This window comes from Cuculus canorus, chromosome 16, assembly GCF_017976375.1.
Source record: "Cuculus canorus isolate bCucCan1 chromosome 16, bCucCan1.pri, whole genome shotgun sequence".
NCBI lineage: Eukaryota > Metazoa > Chordata > Aves > Cuculiformes > Cuculidae > Cuculus > Cuculus canorus.
Window position 1 is genome coordinate 2854462 of NC_071416.1, and position 18177 is coordinate 2872638.

Below are 18177 nucleotides of genomic sequence, written 5' to 3' on the forward strand. Positions count from 1 at the left end.
GCTCTGGAGTGTGTCCAGAGAAGAGCAACGAAGCTGGTGAGGGGCTGGAGAACAAGTCTGATGAGGAGCGGCTGAGAGAGCTGGGGTTGTTTAGCCATGAGAAGAGGAGGCTGAGGGTAGACCTTATTGTTCTCTACAACTACCTGAAAGGAGGGTGTAGAGAAGACGTAGCTGGGCTCTTCTCCCCAGTGACAGGGGACAGGACAAGGGGGAATGGCCTCAAGCTGCGCCAGGGGAGGGTCAGACTGGATAGCAGGAAGAATTTTTTCACCAAAAGAACCATCGGGCCCTGTCAGAGGCTGCCCAGGGAGGGGGGTGGAGTCACCATCCCTGGAGGAGTTTAAAAGACAGGTAGATGAGGTGCTCAGGGACACGGTTTAGTGGCAGATAGGAATGGTTGGACTCAGTGATCCAACAAGTCTTTTCTAACCTGGTGATTCTATGATTCCATGATTTAATGCTGGTAGAGAGAGAGATCTCACTCAAATCTCCACTCTTTCAGCTTCAAACCCTACCCCCTCGTCTTGTCCCTGCACTCCCTTCCCAAGCCCCCCTCCCCAGTTCTTCTGGAAGCACCTCCCATCCCCACAGACCCTCAGCCCCGGCTCAGGGGTCGCTTCCCCGCAAGCCAATGAGGGGGACAGCCAATCACCGCGCGGTGCGAGATCACGTGGTGACGACGCCAGCCAATCACACCGCAGCGTGACGTTAAGCAAAATGGCGGCGCCCTTGCTCTGAAATGGCGGCTGAATACAAGATGGCTGCCCCCAGGTCCCTAGAGTGGGCTTTCCGTGCACGGGCACTTCCGGGTAGGCGGGGTTGCTGGCACTGTCAGCCATTCGGGGGGGTCACGTGACCGCGGCGCCCAATGGCTGCGGGGGTTCAGCACGTGTCCCGCAGATACTGAGGAGCCTGTGGGTTCGGAGGCTCTGCCTGCTGTGCCTTAAAGCATCCCCGAGGGCTCCAGGGGCTGAGGCCAGGGGTGGGGATCGGCCAGGCTCAGTGCTGCATCCTGCACTTAGAATCATAGAATCACCAGGTTGGAAAAGACCTTTTAGATCATCAAGTCCAACCATTCCTATCTGCCACTAAACCATGTCCCTGAGCACCTCATCTACACGGCTTTTAAACGCTTCCAGGAATGGTGACTCCACGCCCTCCCTGGGCAGCCTCTGACAGGGCCCGATGACCCTTGGCTGTGAAAACTTTTTTCCTGCTATCCAGCCTGACCCTCCCCTGGCACAGCTTGAGGCCATTCCCTCTTGTCCTGTCCCCTGACACTGGGGAGAAGAGCCCAGCACCCTCCTCTCTACACCCTCCTGTCAGGCAGTTGTAGAGAGCAATAAGGTTTCCCCTCAGCCTCCTCTTCTCCAGGCTAAACAACCCCAGCTCTCTCAGGCACTCCTCGTAAGACTCATTCTCCAGTCCCTTCACCAGCTTCGTTGCTCTTCGTGTCCAGAGAAGAGCAATGAAGCTCGGGAAGGGGCTGGAGAACATGACTTCGGTCACAACAGCCCCGTGCAGCTCCAGCCTTGGGGAAGGGTGGCTGGAAAGCTGCCCAGCAGAAAAGGCCCTGGAGGTGCTGGGTGACAGTGGTTGAACGTGAGCCAGCAGTGGCCCAGGTGGGCAAGGAGGCCACCAGCCGCATGGCTTGGATCAGCCATGGGATGGGCAGCAGGAGCAGGGAAGGGATCGTCCCCCTGTGCTCGGTGCTGGTGAGGCCACACCTCGAATCCTGGGTTCAGTTTTGGGCCCCTTTCCGCCAGGAAAGACATCGAGGGGCTGGAGCATGTCTGGAGAAAGGAACAGAGCTGGGGAAGGGTCTGGAGAACAGGGGCTGTGGGAGCGGCTGAGGGCCCTGGGGCTGTTAACCTGGAGAAGAGGAGGCTGAGGGAAGACATCGCTCTCTGCAGCTCCTGGAAAGGAGGTTGTGGGGAGATGAGTGCTGGGCTCTGCTCCCAAGTAACAAGGGATGGGATGAGAGGAAACATCAAGTTGTGGCAGAGGAGGTTTAAATTCGGTATTAGGAAACATTTCTTCATCAAAAGGGCTGTCAGGCACTGGGTGTTCCCATCCCAGGGAAGGTTTGCTGCAGCCAGCGGGCTCTGACCCTGAACGCGATCCGCTGCCGTACCAGGGGGCTGCCCGGGTCCCGGGGAGCAGCCGGCTCTCTGCAGTGCCTGTCCTCCTGTGAAAGCGTGTGCACCAGCACACTGGCTGCAGAAGCACTGGAACCAGCTGCCCAGGGAGCTGTGGAGGCTGCTTCTCTGGAGAGATCCAAGCTCCTCAGCAACCTGCTGGAGGTGACCCTGCTGTAGCAAGTGAGTTGAACTGGGAGAGCTCCAGATGGTACTTACAGCCCCACTATACTGGGATTCTGTTGCCCCATGACACCAGCCAGGCTCCCAGAGTCCTGCATCCCCGGCAGCACCGGAACCAGGGCAGTTGTGGAGCTGGGCTGGTGGATGCCCAGAGAAGCTGCACCAGGGGAGCCTCTCCGCACTCATCCAGCTGAGAGGGACACAGCAGGATGTGGGAGGGCGTTGTCATCACTGCCACTGACTATCAAGTCTCTGGGGCTCACAGCCCCCGGTGATGTGTGGCCGCACCTCCTGGCTGTGCTGTCTGTGGAGCAGCAGGACGCCTACACTGTCTCATGCCCCACTGTGCCCAGGGAGGAGAGGGACTGCTGGCTGGGGCAGGGCTGTGGTGCTCAGGACCCCTCTGGCAGTGCCAATCCCTGCTGGGGGAAGTGGCGGGAGCAGAGCCCACTGTGGTACTGCTGCTGCTCAGCGCTGCGCTGGAGGGGCAGGACACCGGCTGTGCTCCTGCACACCCTGCAGGAATCATAGAATCACTACGCTGGAAAAGACCTTTAGATCATTGAGTCCAACCATTCCTATCTGCCACTAAACCACGTCCCTGAGCACCTTATCTACTCGTCTTTGAAATCCCTCCAGGGATGGGCAGCCTCTGCCAGGGCCCAATGACCCTTTCTGTGAAAAAGTTTTTCCTGATATCCAGTCTGACCCTCCCCTGGCGCAGCTTGAGGCCATTCCCCCTCATCCTGTCCCCTGCCACTTGGGAGAAGAGCCCAGCACCTTTCAGGTAGTTGTAGAGAGCAATAAGGTCTCCCCTCAGCCTCCTCTTCTCCAGCTTAAACAACTGCAGGTCCCTCAGCCACTCCTCATAAGACTTGTTCTCCAGCCCCTCACCAGCTTCGTTGCTCTTCTCTGGACACACTCCAGAGCCTCAACATCCTTCTTGGAGCGAAGGGCCAGAACTGAACACAGTATTTGAGGTGCGGCCTCACCAGTGCCGAGTCCAGGGGCAGAATCACCTCCCTGGACCTGCTGGCCACACTGTTTCTGATCCAAACCAAGATGCCATTGGCCTTCTTGGCCACCTGGGCCACTGCTGCCTCATGGTCAGTCGCTGTCAACCAACACCCCCAGGTCCTTCTCCTCCAGGCAGCTTTCCAGCCACTCTTCCCCTGGTCTGTAGCTGCACAGGGTTGTTGTGCCCCAAGTGCAGGACCCGGCATTTGGCCTTATGATTATGAATGTCTGCCTTCACCCTGCAGAGGCTGCTGACCCTTCCCCAGGGTAGAGAGTGCACATCCCTGTGGCTCTTCCTGAGCTGCCAGCGTGCCCCAGGCCTGGTTGTTGCTGTGCAGCCCCCGACTAGCACACTGGGCTCCAGACCTCTGGCTCCAGCACAACCCCTGCCCACAGCACAGTGTCCGCAGGGCACTCTGTGCAGCAGAACCCCCCGAGCTCCGTGCTTTTTCCCTTTGCCAAGGGGCCAGCAGCGATGCCGTCTCCCTTTTCCACTGCTGGACAGGAGAAGGGAATACACAAGAGCATCATCAGCCCTCTGCTGCTGCCAAATGCTTTTCTGCTCCCAGACACCGGGAGCAGACACTGCAGGACACGAGCACACAAGAGCTGTCGGACCAAGGCATGGCGGGAAGGTGCAGGCCTGTGCCAGGCACCAGCCCCCTTTTTTCCACTCCCAGTGTTGCTCCTTCGACCTCATAAGCTGCTTTGCCTGGGTGTTGGGAAGTGGGAGCTGGCTGAGGGAGGAACAAGGCAGCCCCCACGCCGACAGAGCCCGGCCTAACCTGCAGCTCAGGGTTAAAAAAAGAAAAAAATAAAAAAACAAACTAAAAAAACTTTTATTTGACAACAGAAGAACAAACAAAAAGATATTTACAGTAGTTTTTTTGCTCTGTAAATTCCATGCCAATAATCCCTGCCCTCCCTGCTCCCTCTGGTCCACCTGCAGGGCAGCACACCATTCCAAGGCACGGCACGATTGTGACTTTCCTGCCCCAGAGGAGGAAAATGCTTTGGTTCGACTGGGGCAGAGCAAGACCAGGAGATCAAAAAGCCTCTCCCTCTCCCGGGAAAGGGAACAGAACTGCTGGGAATGACAGGAGAAAGGGCAACCTAGAAATAAGGGAGGGAGTCCTAAAATTCAGGGCTTTCCCCAGCAAGGAGGCTGGAGGAGACGGGGAAGGGTTCACAGCCACATGGCGAGCAGCCACCACAGTGGTGCCCATGGCACAGCCAGGCTGAGCCAGCGATGGAGCCATCCCTGTGCCGCACAGGGGCGCCTGGCCAAGGCGGCACACAACAGCAAGCCTTCCCACAGCCCCTGCCAGCACTCAGAACTCTGCTCCCTACTAAAAGAGGAGAGGGGGAAAGCACTGGTCCCCAAAATCAGTGCTTTGCCCTTCCTGACCCATCACCCCACATGTGCTGTGGAGTACCAGAACCCATAGGCGTTACCTTCTCTAGTCATGCAAATTAACAATCAGGCTAATTACCTAGGATTAGTGTTTCTCAGGATAACATAGGTGTGTACGTATCACTATTTAACGTACATTTTACAGTGGAACAGCAACATCTGTGCCAAGACCAGCTCTGGGCCCCAGTCCCAGCCCCAGTCCAGGCTGGGGCCCAGCCAGCTCCCAGCAAACACTGGTTTGTCACGAGAGGTCCCCAGCAGCGCACAGCCACACTCAGCCCTGGAGAGCCAGAACAAGAGGCAGGGAATCAACCCTGCCTTCCCTGTTCCCAAGGCATCAGCACTTGGCTGACGAGAAAACTCCGCTTTCCAGGAACTGTAGTCTGCAGGCTGCTTGCAGAAGAACACCCATGGCCGTGCCCGCAACGCGCCTTTTTCCCAAATGTTTTGTTTAAAAAAGTAGGAAATAAAAAAGTTGGATACAAAATTCCAGTCTTGGCTCTGCGCCTGCCCCAGCAGCAGCTGGCTGTCAGCATCCCACAGGCTCTGCACCGCGTTCTCTGCTCCAGGACACAACGTGCACACAGCAGCAGGAACTCAAAGAGAAACACGGGGAAGTTGTGGAAATGCTCGTAGAAGGGGGGGCGCAAAAATCATATAATATATCACAATTAAAGGGAAAACGTTTCAACAAAAAACTGTGAAATAGCACCATGGAGATTTCTACTGGCAGCATCCGTAACGCATTGCGACAGGAGAGGAGGGTCTCACATCCTCCATGTGAAAAAATGCCACGGGCTTCAGGTCTTCCAGTCCTTTGCCCTTCCCTGGGCAAGGCAGTGCTCCCGGCCCGCTGAAGAGCCAGAAAGGCCCCCAAACAATAGCAAAAAAAGGAAAAAAGGCAGGGGGGAAGTGATCAGAGATCTGAGAGAAAAAATCCATAGTCCTTAAAAAAGACACCAACTGTAACAAACATAAATTCTCTCTTTCTCTCCCAAAGAAGCGGCGTGGGCTGCACCCTTGTTTACAGGGGAGAGAAAAAGAAGTCAGCAGGTTTTCCAAAGGGAGCTCCAGAGTGGCCGTCTGCCGCGTCAGTGAGAGGCCAGGAAAGCTGCTGGTGTTTTCACAATGGCCAGACGGCAGCAGCCACGTCCTCCCGCACAGCTGGGCACTGTCCTCGGTGCACAGGGCATCTCCCCAGCGAGCGGCTGGCAGGCTGGGACAGTCCTTCCCGACGGAATGACAGAGCCTCCAGGAGGGAGGCAGGAGTCTGCTTCCAAGATGAGCTGGTGGGGGTGCAGAAACAGGTGGTGCAAGGCTGGGAGGCTCAGGCACCCCCCAAGGAAGATGGGCCCCCCATAAGGAAGGGCGCTCCGTGGGACCTGGCCCAGGGGGTTATTTGGAGACAGAGGCTGCCGGGTGCTCAGTCTGGGGCAAGAGGGGCAGCTGCCCTCCCTGCCGCTGCAACTCCAGCTCAGCTGCCTTCTGCAGAGCAACCTCCACCAGCAGCTGGAAGCTGCTGAAGTCATCACCGAAGAGCTCGGGGGGCGTGGGGGGTGGCGTGTTGAAGAGTCCAGTGGTGGGGCTGGCCGCCTCGGCACGAGCCAGCAGGGTCACGGTGCTGCCGGCAGCACCCAGTGCCGCTTTGGGAGCGGGGTCTGGCTCTGCTCGCTGCAGGCCGGGAGGCTTCTCCCGCTTGGGGCTGTGGGTGCCCACCACCGTCAGGTTGCTTCCCAGCGCCTGGGTGGGGTGGCACAGTACCTGCGGGCACACGGACATTGACAGCACCTTGGAAGCCCCTGTCACCGGAGGCACCACCAGCACCCCAGAGCCGGCGGCAGCCCCCCGCGGCAGGGCCACGTCGCCGGCTTTGCCCCCTCGGCGGGAGATGGTGAACTGGTTGGGGTCCTTCCCGTCCTTGCGCAGCATGTCGGGGAGCAGCCGCCGCCGGGCGTTGATAAACCAGTTACAGATCTGGGAGGAGAGAAGAACACGGTGCTGTGAGCCTAAAGCTTGTTCGACAGGAGCCCCCAACGCCAGACCTGATAAGCAGCTCACGCTGGAGAACACTCTACCACTTCCCTGGGCAGTGCTTGACAACCCGGCCACCACAGGGCTCCCCCCGAGTTCCACACCTCCTTCCCGTGGGGCTCCGGAGACGCAGAGCTGCTCCTGGCAGGGGCTGCCTGGCCACCCACGGAAACCCCAACGCTGGCTGCTTCCTGCCTGGCACTGCCTGCCTGGGGCACCCCTTCCTCCCTGCACCCCTGTCCCAGGGGGGCAACGCTCCCACTGGGCTCTGCCAGCCCACACTGCCAGGGACTGCACATGGTGCCAGCTCCCCATGGCACCGCTGGCACGGGCTCACCACACCACCACGCCAAACAAACAGAGCCTGGACAGCTTCGGGGCCGAGCCACCCCACAAGCCAGAGCAGGGCTGCATGGAGCCACTGGAGCTGCAGTGGTTCTTGAGCAGAGCTGCCCACTCCCTGTGGAAGGAGCGTAAAATCACAGAATGGTTTGGGTTGGAAGGGACCTCAAAGCCCATCCAGTCCCATCCTCTGCCACAGGCAGGGACACCTCCCACTGGATCCGGTTGCTCCAAGCCCCATCCAACCTGGCCTGGAACACCTCCAGGGATGGGGCAGCCACCACTGCTCTGGGCAGCCTGGGCCAGGGCCTCCCCACCCTCACAGCAAAACATTTCTCTCTAAGATCTCATCTCAATCTCCCCTCTTGCTGCTCAAAACCATTCTCCCTCATCCTCTCCCTGCACTCCCTGATCAATAGCCTCTCCCCAGCTTTCCTGGAGCCTCTTTCAGTCCTGGAAGCTGCTCTAATGTCTCCTCACAGCCTTCACTTCTCCAGGCTGAACAACCCAAACTCTCTCAGCCTGTCCTCATACGGAAGGTGCTCCAGCTCTCGCATCATGTCCGTGGCCTCCTCTGGACTCGCTCCAACAGCTCCATGTTCTTCTGTGCTCAAGACTCCGGAACTGGACGCAGGGCTCCAGGTGGGGTCTCACCAGAGCAGAGCAGAGGACCAGCTTTGGACTCAGCCTAGCACCAACAGGTTCAAGGATGGGCTCAGTGCTGTCCCCCCACCACGGCCCACAAGGCCCAGCAGCCGACTGTGCCCAGCCGCATGCTGGTGAAGCGGGGTGCAGCCCCCAGCACCTCCCTGAGGCTCCTGCTGTCCCCTAACCAGGGGCTGTGGGATGGCAGAGCCAGCACAGAGGCCAGTGGCCTCCAGCAGCTCCCCAGGCTGCTTTCCCTTCTCTGGGACACCCATCCTGGAGGTCAGCACACCCAGCCACGCTGCCACCGGTGCCGACACGCTGCCACCCTGTCCAGGAGCAGCGCAGCTGCTCTGAGCAGACAGACAACAGGACAGCAGCGCAGATGAAACACCGTACAGACCATAGGCTGGCAGCACTGCAGCTCCCATCCCATAATAGGGCAGCAGCGATTGCAGAAGCACAACAAGACCTTCCCAAGCCTCCTGCCCACCAGTGAGATTACAGCTAACTTTAAAGGCTCTTCCAAACACCCGCGCACCGAAGACGCTGAGCTCTGCAAGCCCTTCAGAAACCCAGGGGCCATCTATTCATCTTAACCATATATCGTTTCTGCATCATTATATAAAATGCTACATTGAAATCACTGCCTTCTTCCCAGGAAACAATTAGAAGAGAATAAATCAGGAAGAAAAAAAAGTACTGATCTTTCCCAAATCAACAGCTATGGAAAACATTTCCCCTGGAGAGAGAGAACTTCCCACAGCTTTGATTGCAGCAAGATCTCAGTTGTTCTTTTTTCTTTCTTCAAGACAATATTTGGCATTTAACACCCCCTGGCATTTAACACCCTCAAATACACAATCTCAGCCCTTTTCCCATCCAAACATCGTCCCTTGCCAGCCTTCACCAGGTCCCTTTGATGTGATCTTGCCACCCCGTGGCCAGCAGCTGCTGTAAATCCCCAGCCAGAGTGCCAGACCCCCAACAAAAATCCCAACCAGCTCTGCAGTACTGAGATGCCCCTGAAAATCCTGCCTGTCCACGTCCTCCCCACCTCCTTCCAGCATTCAGCTCCCTCTGGAGAACACAGAGCCACCGGTGACACAGCACGGCGTCCCCTCACACATCTCAGCTTTTAAAGCAAGCAGCTTATCTTTTTTCAGACACAGCCATCACTTGGTCCTGAGCTGTCACCTTGGGCTGTGTCTGTCCCCAGACACAAGAGCAAGAGCAGCGTCCTCTCGGCAGGGAGGAGAAGCCCATCCTCACAGGAGGGCACAGGCTGCGTCCTGGAAGCATCACCAGGAGCAGTCACTGCTTTCTCACCTCCCAGCTTTCTGCAAAGGAGACACATGGGTTCCTGGTCTCCCTGGAGAGCCAGGGTGGCTGCGCTCCTGCTCCCTGGCCACTGGAGCTTGGCTCCAGCTCCCCAGACCCTGGACTGGGCAGGGCATGCACAAATAAACAACCAGAGGGTGTTCAGCAGGGGCTGCAGCGGAGCCCAGTGCTCCAGAGGCTCCTAGAGGGGTTGGATCAGCTACCGACAGATCGAAGCCCACGGTCACTCCAGCCACAGTTGTCCCACACCTCCACCGCAAGGAGCAGCCCCCATGGTGTCCTGTTGCATCACCTCAGAGTGATAGAAACCCCAGTGACGGCCCTGGGAAATGCCACCAGGCTGGGAGCCCTGCCCAGGGGTAGAGGAGTCAGGCACACGCCAGCAGCAGGGAGTCCTGCGGGGCAGACGACGGCCAGTGTGCAGCAAGCCCACACCTCAACACGAGCCCACATGCCGGCCAGCACCCCCTTGGGCCCAAATTGCTCAGGGCACGGGGAGTCAGGCACCTGCTGGCCCTTCTGCCGTAAGCCTGGGGTTAAACCCCCATACACCAGGCACCGCCGTGCTGAACTCATGGCTCCAAACCCATCCCTGCTCCCCACACACCACCTCAAGCCCTCCCGGCACCTCCAGCCTCCCCTTGGAGCAGCTGCCCAGACACAAACCTGTTGCACATACATTAAAATGAAAAAGAATGTTTGCCTTGCTGGCCAGGAAGAGGAGAGGCAGCCAGCCCCTGCCCACACCGGTGTCTGGCCGGGATGGCTGGCCAGGACTGCGCTGAGCCGCAGGGAGAAGAGCCAGAGATGCAGAGGAAACCCCAAGGAGAGGAGCTCAGCTGCGATCTCACTAGCCCTCGCCTTCTCTCCTGCACAAAAGAGCCGTTTCCCACCCAGCTGTGTCCAAGAACCAGAGAATGGAGCAAAGCCCTTGTTCATCTCCCACCTTGCCAGGTTGGGAGAATGGGGATGGGCCCCGGGCACCCAGGGATCCCCCTGTCTGAGGCTTTGCATGGATTAAAGGACAGGCAGCTGCAGGCTGTTTCTCTCTGCCACCCTGGCAGCAGGCAGGGTGAAAGCCAAAGCCAGAAGGAAAGGCACTGCTCACTCTGCTGCGAGCCAGGGCTCCTGGCCAGGCACCCATCACAGCACCACAGGGAGAAGAACATCAGCCCACAACCAGGAGCAGGGCAGGATTCTCCTGCCCAGGAGCCCCCAGCTGGGCTGGGCTCCCCTTAACACAACTGGTGTAACTGGGGCCAGGTGGGCCAGCCAGTGCTCAGTGTGGCTGCCGGTCCTGACCCTTTTGCTGGGGGGTGCCCATGCAACAGGATAAAGCAGCACCCCCCAAAAACCCTCCTCACTAATGATGAGCGTTGCTTTGTTTGGCTCATCTGTGTCGCTCCATCTCCTGGCCAGCCAAAAAGCTCTGCCATGGAACCTTGGCCCCAGGGCATGGACCTTGGCCAAAAAGGGGCTGCCCACATGCTGGTGGCTTTACTTCACTGCTGTTCCCTCCGTGCCTCCTTGCTGCCTGTCAGAGGGAAGTGGCTCCAGCACGCCAAGTCCTCTGGGATCTCTGGTGGGGTTCTCCCAGTCTGGCCCACCCCAGGCACTGCGGCAGGGAACGCAGCGGCATCTTTGGCGTGTGTGGAGCTGCCTCCTACCTGCAGCACGGAGAGGCTGGTCTGCCCAGAGAGGCTGAGCTTCTCCTGCTCCGAGGGGTAGGCATTGAAGCGGTGCTCGTAGAGCCAGTCCCGGAGGATCTTCACCGACTCCTTGGGGAGATTACCCCTTCTCTTCCTCTTGTTGGACTGCGAGGGGTCCAGAGATGTGGCGCTGTCGTCCTCCCCGAGGTCACTATCTGACATGGTGGAGCTGCTCACAGATTGCTCCTGGTTAAAGCCTGGTGAGGTGGAAACCAAAGAGCAAGCATCAGGCAGTGTCCCGGCTGGAGGAGCGCGAGGAACGCAGCCATGGAGCCCTGACACCACCTGGGAGCTGGAGGGCAGCTCACCCTGCCAGGGTTGGGGGATAACCCAGGGCAGAGGCCCGGGAGGAGAAGAATTGGAAACAACAGCACCTGGCATTTTTGACTGAATGGAGCCTGCAGAGCCCCATGCAGGCAAGTGGGGTCTGGGGGGCTTGGAGGGGTTCAGGAGACTCGAGGGGTTGGGAATCCAAGGGGCTAGAAGAGCGCAGGGGGTCTGCATGGTTCAGAGGGCTCTGTTTGCTTGGGGAGCCTTGGGGGGTCAAGGGGTTTGGGGAGCTCAGATGGGCTGGGGGGGGGTTGAGGGGATTCAGGGGAGCTTGGGGGGCTAAAGGGGTTTAAGTGGTTCAGGGCTATGGGTGGTTCGGGGCTATGGGTGGTTCAGGGAGTTTGAGGGGCTTGGCAAGTTTGGGGGTGCCCAGGGGGCCTGGAGGCTTTGAGAGGCTGGGGGGGTCTAGGGGGCTTAGGGTGCTTTTGGGGGCTCGGGGAGTACAGGGGTTTTTGGGGGCTTGAAGGGCTTGGGGAGTCTGGGTGGTTCAGGGAATTTGGGTGATTCAGGGAGTTTTGAGGGGCTCAGAGGGTCCAGGGGCTTTGAGGGGCTTTGGGGTGTCTCAGGGGAAGGTCCGGGGGGGGGGGGGGGGCTTGGGGGGGTCCACGTGGTTTCAGGGGGCTTGAAGGGTCTGGCGGCTTCAAGGGGTTCGGGCTTTGAGGCATTTGGGGAGCTCAAGGTGTTTGGGGGGGCTGAGGGTTGTTAGAGGGGACTCAGGAGACTTGGGAGGTCTGGGGGGTTCAGGGAGATTGGGGGCCCAGGGTGTGGGGGTTCTGGCAGGGCTCAGGATGTTTGAAGGGTGTCCGGTGGGTCAAGGGGTGCTGGCAACTTGGGGATTTCAGTGGGTTCGGGGGGCTCAGGGTGTTTGATGGGAGGGGGGGTGCTCAGGAGTTTTGGGAGGAGCAGTGTGTTTGAGGGGAGCTCAGAGAAGCCAGGGGTGCTCAAGATGTTGGGGAGTTTGGGAGGTCCAGGGGGCTGGGGGTGTCCGGGTGGTTTCAGGGATCTTGGGCAGGGGGGAGGGGGTTGGGTGTCTCAAGGTGTTTGGTGGGGCTCGGAGTGTTTGGGGGGGCTCAAGACATTTGGGGGCTTGGGGGAAGCGTGAAGTCCAGGGGGATTGGGGGGTCCGAGTGGTTTCAGGGCGTTTTAGGGGGAGGCTCAGGGGTTTTGGTGGGGGTTCAGGGTGTTTAGGGGGGCTCAGGGAAGTTGAGGGTCTCTGGGATTCAAGGCGTCCGGGTGTTTTGGGGTGTTTTGATGGAGGCTCGGGGTGTTTGAGGGGAGGCTCAAGGGTTTAGGGGGAGGCTCAGGGAGCCCAAGGAGGCTCAGAGTGTTTGCGGGGAGGCTCAGGAGTTTTGGGGGGCTTAGGGTGTTTGGGGGGAAGCTCAGGGAGCCTGAGGGGGGGGTCAAAGTGTTTGAAGGTCTCTGGGAGTCGAGGGGTCTGGGTGTTTCAGGGTGTTTTGGAGGAGGCTCAGGGTGTTTGGGGGGAGGCTCAGGGTGTTTGGGGGTCTCTGGGATTTGAGGGGTCTGGGTGTTTCAGGGAGTTTGGAGGGGCTCCAGGAGTTTTGGGAGAGACTCAGGGTGTTTAGGGGGAGACTCAGAGAGCTCGAGAGGACTCAGGGTGTTTTGGTGGTCTCTGGGATTCAAAGGGTCCGGATGTTTCAGGGAGTTTGGGGGGGGGCTCAGGTTGTTTGGGGGGGAGGCTCAGGGAGCCCGAGGGGGCTCAAGAGTTTTGGGGGGAGGTTCAGGGTGTTTGGGGGTCTCTGGGATTTGAGGGCTCCGGGTGTTTCAGGGAGTTTGGAGTATTTGGGGGGAGGCTCAAGGAGCCTGAGAGGGCTCAGGATGTTTGGGGGTCTCTGGGATTCGAGGGGTGCGGGTGTTTTGCGGAGTTTGGGGGGGCTCGGGGAGTTTCAGGGAAGACTCAGGTTGTTTGGGGGGCCTCAGGTTGTTTGGGGGGAGGCTCAGAGAGCCCGAGGGGGCTCGGGGGGTTTGAGGGGAGGCTCGGGGGGGTTTAGGGGGAGGCTCGGGAGGTTTGGGGGTCTCCGGGATTCGAGGGATGCGGCTGTTTTGAGGAGTTTGGGGGGGCCCAGGGAGTTGTCGGGGGCTCGAGGGGTGCGGGAGGGTTGGGGGGGGAGGCTTTGGGGTGCCCGGGCGCCGAGGAGCCGCGGTGCGGGGCCGAGCACGCGGGTCATTGTGCGCGGGGCCCGCGCTGTCAGCCCGCAACAGGTCGGGGGGGGGCCGGGCCGGGGGTCCCCGCGCTGCCCCCCGCCGCCTTCCCCCGCCCCCTTCCCCCCACAGGGGCCCGTGCGGGTCCCCCCCACGCCCTGGGGTCCGAGTCCCCCGGTTCGCTGGGGTCCCCGCCCGGGGGTCCCCGCTGTCCCGTCCCCCCCCCGCCTCCCCCCCCGGTGCCCCGTTACCCGCGGGCCGGCGCCGCCTCGGGGCTCGCAGGGGGGGGGGGGGGGGGGGGCGGCCGGAACGGCGAGAAAAAGTTTTGGGTGGGCGGCGGTGACAGATGCCGAGACAGAGTTCCCTTTGTTCGCGAGGAGGCAGGAACTCGGCCGGACCCCCCGCCCCCGGCCCCGGCCCGCCCGCCCCCGGCTGTCACCGGCACCGGCACGGCCCCCGGGACCCCCGCGCCGGGACCCCCGCAACTCGGAACCCCGGCATCCCAGGAGCCCCTCCCTCTGCACTCTGGGACCCCAGAACCCCCACACCCTGGAACCCCAGCACCCCGGTACACCAGCATCCCAGCACCCCGGGACCCCAGCACCCCGGGACCCCAGCACCCCAGCACCCTGGAACCCCAGCATCCCAGGACCCGGGGACCCCGGGACCCCAGCACCCCGAGACACCAGCACCCCGGGACCCCAGCACCCCAGAACCCCAAGACTCTAGTACCCCAGCACCCCAGCACCGGGACCCACAGCACCCTGGGACCCCAGGACCCTGAGACCCCAGCACCCCAGGACCCACAGCACCCCAGCACCAGGACCCCAGCACTCCAGCACCCTGGGACCCACAGCACCCTGGGACTCACAGCACCCCAGCACCCTGGGACCCCAGAACCCCGGGACCCTGGTACCCCAGCACCAGGACCCCCAGCACCTCAGCACCGGGACCCACAGGACCCCAGCACCCCGGGACCCCAGCACCCCAGCACTGGGACCCCCAGCACCAGGACCTCCAGCACCTTGGGACCCCCAGCACCCCAGCACCAGGACCCTAGCACCCCAGGACCCCCAGCACCACAGCACCCCAGCACTGGGACCCACAGCACACCAGGACCCCCAGCACTCCAGCACCCTGAGACCTCAGCAACCTGGCACCAGGACCCACAGCACCCCGGAACCCCAGCACTCCAGCACCCTGGGACCCACAGCACCCTGGGACCCCTGGACCTCAAAACCAGCAGGATTCCAGCACCCCCACACCCTGGGACCCCCACACCCTGGGACCCCAGCATCCTGGGACCCCAGCACCTTAGAACCCCCGGCATCCCAGGACCCACGTATTCTGTACCCTGGGACCTCAGGAGCCCCACACCTCAGCACCAGCACCCTGGGACCCCCACAACCCAGCACCCCCACACCCCAGCACCCCGGGACCCCAGCAACTCAGAACCCTGGAATCTTCTCTCTCTGGGACCCCAGGACCTCAGAATCCTGGGATCCCAGGACCTCAGAACCCCGGGACCCCACCGCCCCTGCACTTTGGAACCCATGGGCCCCGGAACCTGCAGGACCCCAGCACCCCCACACGCCAGCACTAGGATCTTGGAACTCCAGCTGCTTGGAACCCCCAGCATTCCAGGACCCCCACGCTCTGCACCCTGGGACCCTCGCACCCAGCACCCCAGCACCTCTGGACCACAGCACCCCGAGACACCTGCACCGCCGTACCCCAGCACACCTGGGATCGCCAGCACACCAGCATCCTGAGACGCCCACACCCCCAGCATGCTGGGACCCTGAGACCCCTGCACCCCAGGACCCCTGCACCCTGGGACCCTGGCACCTTCAGCATCCCCGCACCATGGCACCCCTGCACCCAGGGACCCCCCAGTATCCCAGAACCCTGGGCTCTCTGGAAGCTCCACACCTCCAGACCCACAACCATACCTAGCAGTTGGAACCCAGCATCCTGGGACCCTCAGCACCCCCACACCCTGGCACCCCAGGAGCCCTGCACCGTGATACCCCAGAACCTCAGTAACCCAACACCCCTGGGCACCCCGGGACCCCCCAGGCACCTCTCCACCTTTGGCACCCTGGCACCCTCAGCACCCACACACCATGAGACCCCAGGACCCCCTGGCACCCCATCACCCCCCGAGCACCCCCGAACTCCAGCACCCTTGGGCACCCACACAGGGTCACCCACCCTGGTACACCCAGCTAGGGACACTGGCACAGGGGCACCTGCACAGGGACTCGCACCCTGGAGCCCCCACCCCGTGTCACGGCACAAGCTCTTTCCCCTGAGCCACGTTGAGGCTGAATCCTGGTCTCTGTGGCCAGGGGACAGGAACTGACTCCTGGGGTGAGGGTGGGTGACAGCCCCAGGGACCTCAGAACATCCAGAGGCACCACCGGTGCTTCCTTTGGTGGCTTTTTGACTTATTAAGCGCAAAGGGACAACTCTCCAGGGACAACTCTCTGCAGCAGACAGCTTTTAACGGGGCAGCTCTACACTGGGAGGGTTAGGGTTTGGGGCTCACCGTGTAGAGTTGCTCCTGTGGAGTGTTTACTCCACAGGACCCTTTACTAAACGAGAAATCAGAAGCTCAGTACATCACTGCTCCCATCAAAGTTGAAGCTGTTTGAATGCAAGAGTGGCAATTGAGGAGGCACCAGGTGGGACCTTTGCTGAGTCCATCACCAATGGGCCAGGTGAGGTCTTTGGAGGCCGTACTGGCAGCTGCTGCTCTCCTTGCACCTCTCCATTGCAACAGCAGAGCCCAAGGTGACCGTTGGAGTTTTGGAGACCACATGGTTCTGTTTACGTGCAAGCACACTGCTGGTCCAGGATGTGGCTGCCACACCACGTGCTCCCTGCCCTTCTGGGTCACACCTTCCCCCTCTGCCAGACACGCAGGTGAGAGGCACTGGGCATAGAAGGGGATGCACCCTGGGGTGGTACTCATCATGGGCAGGAACCACCAAGAAACAAGCTGCTCGAAGCAGAGGTGCCACATCCCGTAGGTCAGGCATCCTCTGTGCTGCCTGGATGGCGTGGTAAGAAACACAGGCTGGTCCTTTCCAGCTCGTGCGATGGAGAAGGTGCTGCTGGAGGAAGACAGGATGGCCTCAGTCAGCATCCAGCCCAGAGGAGTGCCAGCAGAGAGACCCCCCCTCTTGGGGACGTCCTCTTTGGGATGTCCATCCTCCATCTCGGAGATGCCAATGCTCATCCTTGCAAAGCCAAGCACAGTTCTCATGTGTGCTCATCACCCTGGGTGCTCCTGGGGCCCAGAGGCTCCTGCTCCATCTCTCTCTCCACTCCTGTTCCATCTTTCTCCACACAGAACTTATTAGCCATGGGCTTTGACCAGGAGCTGCCCGTGGGACAGGTCTCCCCTCCCAAGCTCCACCACCTTTGCAGCCCCCTTCCCTCCATCTCCTCTTTTCTGCTTACAGGCAAGAGATGGGTATCGTTTGGTTTTTGAGAAAGGCTGCAAAAAACCTTTTATGATCTGGCTTCGGTCCGTGCAAAGCAGCTTGTGTGGTGCAATGACGGATTAAATAGCAAAAAAAAGGCAAATTCCTCAAAGCATTTGTTTCATTGCTGCTAAATCTCCAATGTCCCGAGTGAAACCGGACCCGCAAAGCGTGATCGCTCCGTTGATGCAAACACAGTACAAGGCTGGTGACGCACAGATGAGGTGTGGGGCCGGCCCTGGGTGCAAACCCCACCTGCCACCAGTGTGTCCCACGCAGGGTCCATCCCTGGCCCCGGGCAGCCCTGTCCACCCATTCCCAGTGGGTGACACTGGAGAGACCCCCATGGCCACCCTTGGTTCCGTCTTAGCCTCCTTCCCAAACTCAGTTTGTCCCACCCTCTGAAAAAGGCTCTATGACTCCTCTGCCTAACCGGGACAACCAGGAATTGGTCCGTGGGCTCAAAAACTTTCCCGAGGCTGGGCCATGCTCCTGTGGACACCAGCAGCTCTGGGAAAACCCTGCTGGATGCCCCATTGCAGCATCTGGGGAGCTTTGGTCTCTGGGCAAAGCCAAGCTGGGGCAGGAGCCAAGGAGCGACCAGTGGATGGGGAGCTGGGGGCCAGGGCAGAGGCACCAGAGCATCTCCCTGCCTGCTCTCCAAGGCCTTCTCCAGGCTGAGTTTCTACCCAAGCCCATCGGCATGACAATGCCATTAAACTCCAGTAATTTGGAAAACAATCACCCAGACAGAGCCCAAGAGGGATGCTGGGAGCCCAGGAGCATCCGAGAGAGCGTTGACCTGTCCTAGGTAGAGCTCCCTCACCCTTTGCCCACCCTCGGAGATTTAATTGGGATTTTTGGCATGGAAAATTGGATTTGTCATCAGTTGTGCTGGCTCCTGCCCTGCCCTTGGGGCCCAGCTCTGGCTCCCCAACAGCGGGGATCCTGCTCCCTGCTCACGGAGGGATCATCCCAGCAGGATTGGTCCTGGCAGACAGGTTCTCAGGGCTTTCTTACTGGTTAACAGCCTGTCTTTGCTCTGCAAAAGCTGGGCCACGTCGCTGGAGGGCTCTGGTGAGACCCCACCTGGAGCTCTGCGTCCACCTCTGGAGTCCTCAGCCCAGGGAGGACATGGAGCTGTTGGAGCGAGTCCAGAGGAGGCCATGGAGATGATCCGAGGGCTGGAGTACCTCTGCTATGAGGCCAGGCTGAGAGAGTTGGGGTTGTTCAGCCTGGAGAAAACTCCAGGGAGACCTTAAAGCTTCAGTGCTTCAGAGCACTGAAAGGGGCTCCAGGAAAGCTGGGAAGGGGCTCCGGATCAGGGACTGCAGGGATGGGATGAGGGGGAGATGCTTTTGAGCTGAAAGAGTGGA

The 18177-nt window shown here is 60.4% G+C and overlaps 1 protein-coding gene and 1 long non-coding RNA gene across 3 annotated transcripts; one reads left to right on the forward strand and one right to left on the reverse strand.

Annotated features, from left to right (window-relative positions):
• Positions 1-4274: 4274 nt before the first annotated feature.
• TGIF2 (TGFB induced factor homeobox 2) lies at positions 4275-13573 on the reverse strand. Of its 2 annotated transcripts, XM_054081908.1 has the most exons (3): positions 13562-13573; positions 10779-11017; positions 4275-6726 (listed from the first exon to the last, which is right to left on the reverse strand). In XM_054081908.1, the coding sequence occupies exons 2-3, from the start codon at positions 10980-10982 to the stop codon at positions 6148-6150; spliced, it is 783 nt and encodes a 260-aa protein (XP_053937883.1). In that variant the 5' UTR covers positions 10983-11017; positions 13562-13573; the 3' UTR covers positions 4275-6147. The 2 variants fall into 2 exon arrangements, with proteins under 2 accessions (XP_053937883.1, XP_053937882.1); XM_054081907.1 differs by lacking the exon at positions 13562-13573 and having other exon boundaries at positions 10779-11227.
• A 208-nt stretch (positions 13574-13781) lies between these two features.
• Positions 13782-16845, forward strand: LOC128853861 (uncharacterized). The gene is made up of 3 exons (XR_008452667.1): positions 13782-13878; positions 14795-16238; positions 16407-16845. It is a non-coding gene; the product is annotated as an uncharacterized LOC128853861 (long non-coding RNA).
• Positions 16846-18177: the final 1332 nt, after the last annotated feature.